General features: G+C 53.5%; 1 protein-coding gene across 7 annotated transcripts in view; it reads right to left on the reverse strand.

The window, feature by feature from the left end:
• Positions 1-9,816, reverse strand: part of MED10 (mediator complex subunit 10) — a 140,000-nt gene extending 130,184 nt beyond the window's left edge. For 3 of the 7 annotated variants that reach the window (XR_008618024.1, XM_055086505.1, XM_028492794.2), the window contains exons 1-3: positions 9,632-9,816; positions 8,398-8,481; positions 4,405-4,507 (exon numbers count right to left, since the gene is read on the reverse strand). Coding sequence is in view for 6 of the 7 variants with exons in the window: in XM_055086505.1 (XP_054942480.1) it covers positions 4,405-4,507; positions 8,398-8,481; positions 9,632-9,753 (309 nt within the window). In the remaining variant the exon portion in view is untranslated. Of the gene's footprint in view, positions 1-1,670; positions 2,251-4,404; positions 4,508-7,371; positions 8,194-8,397; positions 8,482-9,631 lie in introns of those variants that run through there. The other 4 variants (XM_028492795.2, XM_028492793.2, XM_007107833.4 and 1 more) reach the window with 3 other exon arrangements.
• Between the last annotated feature and the right edge of the window lie 717 nt (positions 9,817-10,533).

Below are 10,533 nucleotides of genomic sequence, written 5' to 3' on the forward strand. Positions count from 1 at the left end.
GACACACCCAAACTTGTACTGAAAAGATGGAGGGACATTCCAGGGTGACTGGCTCCGCGACCCCTGCCCCTGCTGGGCCTGGCTCAGCAGGCCCCCAGGCTGGGGGGCTTTGTATCCTCACTGGCTCCTTGATCAGCACCTCCACTCATCGACGGCAGCCGTTCTTCTCAAGGCTGAGAAATAGCTGAAAACTGCCCGATTCTCAGGCCCCGGATGGGCACGGCAGCTGCCCTTTGCCAGCTACATCCTGCGAGTTTCAGGACCCAGAGGGGAATTACAGACACCCGTGGACCCACCGGGCACCCAGGCAGAGGGGATGGAAATACAGCCTCCGAGAAGGCTGGGGAGGAGAAGGCCCACGTCTGGGTCGCGCACGGCGCTTTAAGACAGAGGACAAGGGATGGTCGGGAGTAATCGGGTCACTGCTGGAACTGCAAACGATGTCTTCTACCGAGTCAGCGGAACGGAGTGGGTCAGAACACGCTCTGGACAGGCGGGCTGCATGTGACATGCCGCTCCCTGCACATCAGCTGTGACTTCTGGCTCTGTCATACGGTAACAGTTCTTGCAGCTCCGGGAACTGGGGGAAGGACCAGCCGAGTTGTCCTGTGGGCACAGGGGTTAGGAAGGGCTTTGGGCCCGGCCCCCTACCACCCACATGCAGCTGCTAACAGGGCGGGTGAGAAGCGGCAAAGCCAACGCAGGAGAGGAACCTCTGGGTCCAGGATCTACTGGCCGGGCCAGCCCTCATCTAGAGCAAACTGCGCCCGGGATGGGAATCCTTTGCTGGTGATGCTTTGGAGACAAGGGAACTACTGGCAACAAGGTAGCAACCTCCTAAGGGGCCTGGCCCCCACCTCCTAGCAAATATAAGACCCCCTTGGGGAGCAAGGGCCCCCACCCCTGGGGAGGGGTCAGCGGAGAACGCTGCGAGCTGGGCTCTGACCCTCACTTCACCGGCCACAGGCCAGTCAGCGGAGCCCGCTCCGTGCCCACCGTCACACACCGACGAGACTGAAGTCCCTAACTGTGGATCTGGGCTCTAAGGGGTCCAGAATCACTGGGGTCAGGAAATCAACAACACGGGTTCCCGGGCCCCAGCCCAAAGCCTCCACCCAACAGGTCTGAATTGGAGCCACCTTTCCGATAAACGAGTCCAGGTCATTCCGATGCCGTGGTCTGCGGTGACCCTTGAGAAACACCGCACGGGGGCCTGCGGCTCAAAGTCAGCCCGCAGGTGCGGCGACAGCACTGCCCGAGTTCACCAGCCACGCAGCCTCCCAAGGCCCGCCCGGCCCTAAAGACTCCCAAGGCGCAGCTGTCCCCGCCATCTGGCAGTCCCCTCAGGCAGACACACGGGGCCCCGGGACGGGCTGGGGGGCGCGTTCCTGAACTGTGTCAATACGTCCGCAATGTCCTCTGTGAAAGAGGCCGCGGGGAAATCAGAATCCTGCATTTCACTTTGGCTTTTCCAGCCTAAATGCCTGCAGAACAAACTTCACCAATATCCCTCACACTTTAGGGAAGTGACAATTGTTTACGAGATAAAAGATACTATACTATGAAAATGTTACAGAAATAATTACACGGAACAAGTCTTATAAGTACTTAAAGACTTTATTATATTAGACTAACTGAAATCTATGGAAACACAGTTCCACTGAACACATTCTTTATGCACTATACTTAAAAATATAAAATACAAAACGAATTTAAAGTACTCATATTAAACCACGTTTTCCTTCTGTTTTTTTTTTGTTTAGCTTTCTTTGACACCATGAAAGAAAGAAAAGAAAAGAACAGAAAGAGTATATTAAAAGAAAACTATTAGGTAGAATTTTTAAAAACTTTTACTTTACCTATCATATTTAATATTTCCAAGACTATTTGGCCATGGAGAAGCATACACATCGCACTCAAAGTTGTGTGATCACCAGTCCTCTAGAGCTAGAGGACCAAAGAGAGCACGTCAGGGAGAGGGGGCAGCTGGCGGCACAGCCCCGCACGCCCTCCAGGCCCTGCCGTCCCCAGAGGCCAACGACAAGGACAAGGACAAGGTGGCGGCATCGGTGCCGCTCAGCCACTGGCTGCCTGAAGGTCACGGCCACTGGTGACGGGTTAGGAGGATCTTCAGACAGACGGAGGAGGAAGTTAGGAAGGAGGATGGTCTTCCCCTCGGATGCTTCGGTACTTAGCCATGTCCTCAGGAAATACTTTAGAAAGTTCTTGAATCAACAGGCTTTTAAATTTCTAAGAAGAAAAATATACACGGTAAAGATGTTTTTGCTTGCGACCCATCCCCCAAGTTAAAGACGACGCCCCACCAGAGCCTCAAACTCAAAAGAGGAGCTGTGCTTCCCCTGCACTGTCTGCTCAGCTCCCTGGACGCCACACCTGCCAAACCGCAGCAGGTAACTAACTGCCTGCAACCGTGCTGCAGGTACATCAGGTACATGGAGAACCACCTGAAAGAGGAATGTTCATTCAAAGACAACTTCTTCCCTCCTGCCTCGAATGACAAGGAGCCCTCTCGCGCGGCGCCAGCCACTCAGGTGGAAATGATTTTTGCACAGAGCCAGGAGTCTTCCCGTAATAATTAACCAATTATTAATTCAAACCACATCAAACCCATTGTGTGCAAACAGCTCTCGATCAAAGCTTTCAGAGCGCCTACAAACCTGTCTTCTCCAAATACCATGCTCCTTGAGCCTTCGTATCAGTATAACGTTTTTTAATCTAATCTTAAAAGCAGCAAATATCTGCCAGCATCTCAAAACCCTTTCTTATAAGCTGTACAGAAAAGCAGCACCGTGGATACAAACAAAGAGACGGTCCTTACTAGGTCAGGATCACATCCTCAAAGGAGGCTACGTGCCAGCCCTACAGAAACCACTTAAGACAGAACTCGTGCAAGTTTAATCACTGGACCCACCAGGCACACAAACTGCACTGTGAGACGTTCACAATCTCATGAGAGGAAGTGACACCAAGCGGCAACAGAAACGGGTGCAAACTGCACAAACAGCACGGTCGCTAGTGTCACCGCCGACAGGCCATCTCCAGGCGCAGAGGCAGGGAGGCGAACCGGAGCGCAGGCAGCCGGGAGCGCATCACCCGGCGGCCGCGGCCCTGCTCTTAAGGGGAAGGGCGGGGCTGTTTCTGCCTGTCGTGCCCTGAGCTGGACGATCCAAAGGAGCCCAGCTGGCTCTCGACCAAAGCGCTATCGTGCCCCCGAGGTGAGGCTCAGTTCAAGAGCAACTCAATCCCAAGCTGGCAGAGCAGAAATGAGGCCGGGGGCACCACACGAACCCTCCCAGCAAGGCCACCTCCGGGGCAGGCCACCTGAGATCAGCACAGACCCCTGCAGTCCAGGCAGCGTGAGACGGGCCTGTCACGGCAGTCCCGTCACCACCTCTCTGCCGGCCCCTCGCCTCGCCAGCGCGCCCTCCGCGTGGCCGTCCCCGCGAACGGCAGACACCGAGCAGGTCAACGCAACACTCGTGCCCCTCGCATCCCGGAGCTTAGGCTGCAGCAGAGGACGCGGGACAGACAGAAGGGCCGATCCTTATCAGCCAAGGCTGGTCCGCAAGGCCTCTCGGAGGAGGGGACACGCTGACCAGGGAGGACAGGCAGTGTGCAGAGGACGTGCAGGGGTGCCAGCAGAGGAGCCGGCAGGGGAACGGGCAGGAAGGAGACGGGCTGGTGAATTCCAGAAACGCAAACGAGGCCAGCGCTGCCGGCCGGAATGAAGAACGGGGGTGGAGAGGCAGGAGGGCTCGCCGTCTGAGGCCAACAGGAAGCGGCGGCACCGCCCACCTAAAGGAAAACCACAAACCCCGCCCCCCCGCCACAGGAGAGTCAAGGTAGGTCCGAAAACACTCCATATACCACGTTCAAGATGCAGCGTTTTCTCGATCCCATCAAAACCAAGAAACACAAAGAGTAGGGTCTCTGCGGAGAACAGGGTATACGGCACAAAGGCGTCTGGAGTCGGAAGCTGGAGACGACCACCAGAGAAAGAGAAGTCAAGGAGGATACGGCAATCCTCTAAACCGAAGACCCACAGTTACAGAAAAACGCCGAACGGACGGACTCAGAAAGCACCGAAGGGCGACTGGAGGTACTAACATCTTAGGAACGGAACCAAGCACAGTTAGCCGGCGACAACGAACACCACAAAAATTAACCCAGGCTTCCGTAAACGGGAGGCTGGCCACGTCGCTGCCCTTATTGTGCTACCACATGGCCTGCTAATATTTAATTTTATGACCTATTAGGCATTTCAGAAATCTCAACTGTGTAATGTTGTCCAGTAGCTGACGTCTTACGAAGTCTATCAGCCCAATGTGCTTTGGGAGCACTCCCTGACGTTTTGACGTCATCTTCTGTCTACAAGAACCTTACCTTCATTGTGTCAATCTTGCCTTTAACTTGTTCATTTTTAGCCAGAGCCCTCTCCAGGCACTCTTTGGTATAGAGTTGGGGATTTCGACCTTGATCTATGTATCTGGAAACATGAAACATCTGAATTAACATTCATGGCTGATACCTCCTCTCACAGTTTCCTTACGGGGAAGAAACAAAGGTAGCGATCTGTAACCTCACATGGCCCTGTTTGGAAGAAGCTGTGTCCAGGAACCAGGTGGATTAGGGTCCTTCGTTTGTGAAAGTATAGACGACCTGCACTCATAGTGCTCCTAATAATACGAGTGACTCAGGAAAGCAAGTAACGATCACTTATAAACCAAGCAAGCCTCACAGCCACACCAGTTCACAGTTTTAGCACTTGTGTTTTTCGAAAGGTTTCATGGCCACCACACCTTTTCATCCTCACAACCGCCTGTAAGGTCAGGCAGCTCTTGACAAGAGAGAACTGAGCGTGGGCCAGAGCTTCAGGCCTGAGCAACACAGGAGCCCACCGAGAGGCCACCCCACCAGGCCCAGCCGGCCTCTGGAGAGGAGCCTCGGGGCTGCAGGACCCGTGAGGGGAGAGCAGCGAGCAGGAGAGCGCTGGCTTTGCCTGCCCTGAGATTAGTTTACCAACTGGACAGAAGGGGGAATGATACACTACTTTCCTAGAAACACCTAAGTAACTTAAATTTAACAGAGACGGGGCTTCCCTGGTGGCGCAGTGGTTGAGAGTCCGCCTGCCGATGCAGGGGACGCGGGTTCGTGCCCCGGTCCGGGAAGATCCCACAGGCCGCGGAGCGGCTGGGCCCGTGAGCCGTGGCCGCCGAGGCTGCGCGTCCGGAGCCTGTGCTCCGCAACGGGAGAGGCCACAGCAGTGAGAGGTCCACGTACCACAAAAAAAAAAATTAACAGAGACAGATTCTCTCCAATTATTTCTTAGCAGCATAAAACTGTTGCGTGAAATTTTCAACACGTGTCCCCAAAATGTCTTCATCATCCCAAAGATTTCATTAAGTGCACTGCCTAGATGAATATCCACATTTTACCTGCGGAAGGCCACCTGCCTACTTCTGCACCTCGAAGACCTTCGCATCATCCAGCTAAACTGAATTACTCTTTACAAAGAAACAAAAACCACCACCACTACACTAAGTCTGATTTATGCATTTTTATGCTTCAGTTAAAAAAATTATCACTTCAGATTAAAGACACTGTTAGGTTGCTGCTAATGGCATAAAAACTGGCTTTTAATTATGACAGATAGAGAAACACTAATAAATCAAAAGTTCTAGAAATCCCATTTTATTGTGATGCATTTGAAACGATGGAATGAAAAAAGCAACATTCTGGTTAAATCCTAAGCAAAATCCATCCATTTATGGGGGAAGAAAAGCCCCAGCTGCCCAAACGTGCTAAACCAACCACCCCTTCCGACAGTGGTGTCGTTTGGATGGGGCTCTCCTTGAAGACTCGAGGGTCGGCTCCCACTTCTGCGACTCACCAAGCCCAGGCACCGGGCAGGAGGGCCGAGGTTTACGCTGGCGCCTCTGCTCCAGACGCAGTCGGCGTGCCTCAGAACGGGCCTGGAAACCCTACTGCATCGGCACAGACTGAGCGACAGTTCAGACCTGCTGCTTGCTGGCCGCTGAGAGGCCACCCCATCCCAAGTCCCCACGAGGGCCCCCACCGTCCCTGCACCCGCCGGCCCTGGCTGTGCTGGCCGAGGCCTCGCTGCCCCCGCCTCTTCAGCAGTCTTGCCCATCGGTCTTCCTCTCATCTGCTCCACTTCAGAAGCAAGCAGTAGTCCCTCGGCATCTGTCAATACGCCCATCCCACACACTCGAGACCCGAATGGCTCTAACGAGGACGCTTAAGGAAGGGAAATCAGCCTCCACCTTGCCACGCTTCACGAGCAGGAGTCCAGAGCTGCAACACACGCACGAGACAGACCTTCGCTCCCACCTGGGAACACGCGACACCTTGGCCAGCAGCTGAGGACAGAGCTGAGACTGGGAGAACTGCAGCCTATGTGTCCCGACTTGGTGGCCAGCTGCTAGCTGCGCTGTAACTGGGACTTTCATCTCTGACCTTTGCGGATGTAAAAAGGTAACTCTTCCTTTTACTGTTCAAGGAACTCTAGTGATTTACGTTTGCAGTTTTACTGCAAAAAGCCCCAGAATACTCTTGCTGTTCCAAGCCAGCTCCGGGAGGGAGGGTGCTTGGCCCAGAGAATTGGCCCTGGTCAACACAAGTCCAGGATTTGAAACTCAAAACAGAGCTGTCATATGATCCAGCAATCCCACTCCTGGGCATATACACAGACAAAACTCTAACTCAAAAAGATACACACACCCCTATGTTCACAGCAACACTATTTACAATAGCCAAGACACGGAAACAACCTAAGTGTCCATCCACAGATGAATGGATAAAGAAGATGTGGTGTGTATATATACACAATGGAATACTACTCAGCCATAGAACAGAATGAAATAATGCCATTTACAGCAACATGGATGGACCTACAGATCGTCATTCTACGTGAAGTCAGAAAGACAAATATCACAAGCTATCACTTATATGTGGAATCTAAAACACGACACAAATGAACATATCTATGAAACAGAAACAGACTCACAGACATAGAGAACAGACTTGTGGTTGCCAAGGGGAGGGGGGCTGGGGGAGGGGTGGAGTGAGAGTTCGGAGTCAGCAGACGCTAATACAGGATGGATCAACAACAAGGTCCTACTGTGTAGCACGGGGAACTATATTCAATATCCTGTGATAAACCATAATGGAAAAGAATATGGAAAACAATATATACATGTATAGCTGAATCACTGTGCCGTACAACAGAAATTAACACAACATTGTAAATCAACTATACTTCAATAAAATTAAAAAAAAAAAAAAAAAAGAAAAAGTCCAGAATTTTAGTCTCAGCTCTGACACTGACTAGCTAAACAGCCACTACAGTTACTTACTGGTTCTTTCATCTGTGAAACAGTGTGATAAAACCTGGATGGATAAAACCTAAAGAGTTTATTTCCTAGAAGTGTTCTCTAGGCCAGGACTGTGCCCAGGTGCAGGTAACTCTCTCGCAGAAAACGGTAAAAAGCCTTACCAAACATACCTGGCCTAAGAACTCTTTTTTTCAACAGAGCAGATATTATCATCTCCTAGAACCAGCACTGCCAGGGCAGTCTGGGGGATACCAGACCAAATTCGTACTTCTCGGGTTGTTTCTGCCTTTAATTTTTTTTATTTATAATATAGCTGCATAAGACTTTTTCCTTCTCAAGGAAAAAAAAAGGAATTCATGTGGTTGTCCTCTTATATAAGCAAGATTTTAAGAGCCTAGAATGTTCTTCACATATTTAAAAAGCCTTTATTCACATGTAACTCTTTTTAAACAATACAATACTGAGGTTTTTTTTAAAATTAATTTATTTATTTTTGGCTGCGTTGGGTCTTCGCTGCTGCGCGCGGGCTCTCTCTAGTTGCGGCCAGCGGGGGCTACTCTTCATTGCGGTGCGCGGGCTTCTCACTGCGGTGGCTTCTCTTGTTGCGGAGCACGGGCTCTAGGTGCAAGGGCTTCAGTAGTCGTGGCGTGTGGGCTCAGCAGTTGTGGCTCACGGGCTCTAGAGCGCAGGCTCAGTAGTTGCGGCGCACGGGCTTAGGTTGCTCCGGAGCGTGTGGGATCTTCGCGGACCAGGGCACGAACCCGTGTCCCCTGCCTTGGCAGGTGGATTCTCGACCACTGCGCCACCAGGGAAGTCCCTGAGATTTTATTTTTTTTTTAATGGTTTAATCCCATTAGAACATAAGCTCCATGACGGCGGGGATTTTTGTCTGTTTTCTTCCCTAGCATATATGAAGCACCCAGACCATGCCTGCCACATAGCAGACATTTAAATACTGGTAGTTGAGGAAATGATTACAGCAAAACTAAACAATAATTAGAATATCAAGAACGCTACTTACTCAAAAACTTCTAAAGGGACAGTAATATCATGAAGTTGCTGTCTGCACTTATCGATATCCTGTAAGCCAGTAACAATAAAATTCCTGAGGAGAAAAAGCAAAAAATTGGGACGTTAGGTGACTTGGGACGACGGCACTGAGCACCACCCACACCTGGCCGACCAGGGATCCACGCGCGTGTTCCCTGCACAAGCACAGATTTCATGCGGCTCTCAGCTCTCTGGTTAGCTACAGAAGTCCTAGGAAAGCTCTGGCGTTATATCATACGCTCACCTATCTCCTGATTTTCTTTTTACACAAGGAATTGCCAATACCGGGGGGCAGGAACCAACAGGAATAAGGACAGGAGGCTTTGAGAATCTGATGAAAAATACGAGCCTTCTCTCAAAAACATTCACCCTGAGGTGGCGGGGATTCTGTGTGCGGTGTCAGACAACGCCCGGGGTGGGCGACTCCAGTGCAAGCATCCATCCTCAAAGCCTGGGGGAAAGCAAGCCACGGCTGCCCAGTCTAACTTCAGCTCCCCGCGGGAGCCTTCCTAGATCAGCCGGCTAGTCCCGCAGCACCGGGTACGCAAGGCGGGCTTGCAAACAGGCTGCTGCTTGCGCCCTCCGCACAGCTGTGAGCCCTTCTCCGGGGCACCCGATTTGTATCTGCCTTTTGTTCACCCTAGGGCCGGGCACCGCGGCCAGCACCAGGCTGCTGCCCCCCAAATCACTTCATAAACGTTCTGTGGCCCGTCGCACCCCACCACCGCCCACCATCATCCGATTCCGCCCTTCGGGCCTAGGCATCAGGCGGTTTCCGAGCCCTCACCTTCCCGAGGCCCACTTCGCCGCACTGCCGCGTGAAGCCCGCCTCCCCTCGGGGGGCAGGCGCGGAACCCCCCGCCGAAGGGGAGGGAGTCCTACGTGCTTGGGGCAAGACTCATATTCAGAAGCACGCCTCCCCATGACAGCCCCAGAAACGGAGACTGATAACGTGTCCAAACGCGGCCCCAAGACAAGGTCCCAGCGCGGCAAAGCGGGAAGGAGGCGGGCCTGCAACAGGCGGCAGCGGCCAGCCCGCCTGCGCACAGCCGGGCCCGGGAGGGCGGGGAGCGGGGAGCGCCGGCGGGGAGCGGGGAGCGGCGGCGGCTCTCGGCCTGCTCCAGGCTCCCCGTCCCGGCTCCCAGGCAGACAGACACCACCCCGCTGACCCCGGGGACACGCCGGCGGACTCGGCCGCCACTCACAGTTTCTGGTTGAGCCCGGCCTGGCTGCTGGGCTGAAAGTCGCTGACGATGATGCCGAGCTGCCGGATGTTCTCCACGAACTTCTCCAGGTGCTCCTCCAGGTGGTCGAACTTCTCGGCCATCGCCCGGCCGTCCGCAACGCCGCGGCCGCGCTCCTGCCCCGGCGCCTCTGACTTCCGCCGGGGCCCACCACCACTTCCGTTTCCTGTGAGGCCCGGTGGGCGGGGCCTGGATGGTGGGGCGGGGCGACGCGGGCCTCCGGGGCGTGGTGTGGACCCTGAGGCGGTGCCTGGGGCGGGGCCTGGATCGGGGCGGGGTTTGAGCGCGGGGCGAGACGGAAGTTAGGTCCGCCTGGCCGCAGCAACCCTAAGCGGCCCAGGTGAGCGGGGTTAGTTAGAGGAGGTAACGCCCGTAAGGCTGAAGCACAGCGCGCAGTGCTTGGAAAGAGTAGCTTGACCCATGATGAAAATGACTTTTTTTTTTCCCGAGGATTCAAATTACAGGTACTTATGGTAAATAATTGCAACAATAAAGAAAAAAATATAATGAAGAAAGGGGAAAAGCCAACTGATCTCCTGCCCCCCGACATGAGCCATCTTTAAGATCTCGGAGACCTTCCCTTCCAACGCTTCTTTACGGGCAGGTACAACCGCTTGCGGGCAAAGGGCTTGGTCAGCTTCTTATTCCACACCAGCGAGCCGCCGTGCAGGGTCCAGCAGGCTTCCTACCTGCTCCTCCGGAGGCTGGCCTCTCCCTTTTGGAGCCGCTCAGCCTTTGCCCTGACCCTGAAAAGCAGCTCAAGCTGGGCTTCAGACCCATCACTTTTCCAGTAGTGACTTGCCATGCCCAAAGGGGTGAATTAGCAGCAAGGACAACAGCACACGGTGACCTTAGGTCTAGTG

The sequence above is a fragment of the Physeter macrocephalus genome, chromosome 8, assembly GCF_002837175.3.
Source record: "Physeter macrocephalus isolate SW-GA chromosome 8, ASM283717v5, whole genome shotgun sequence".
Taxonomy (NCBI): Eukaryota; Metazoa; Chordata; class Mammalia; order Artiodactyla; family Physeteridae; genus Physeter; species Physeter macrocephalus.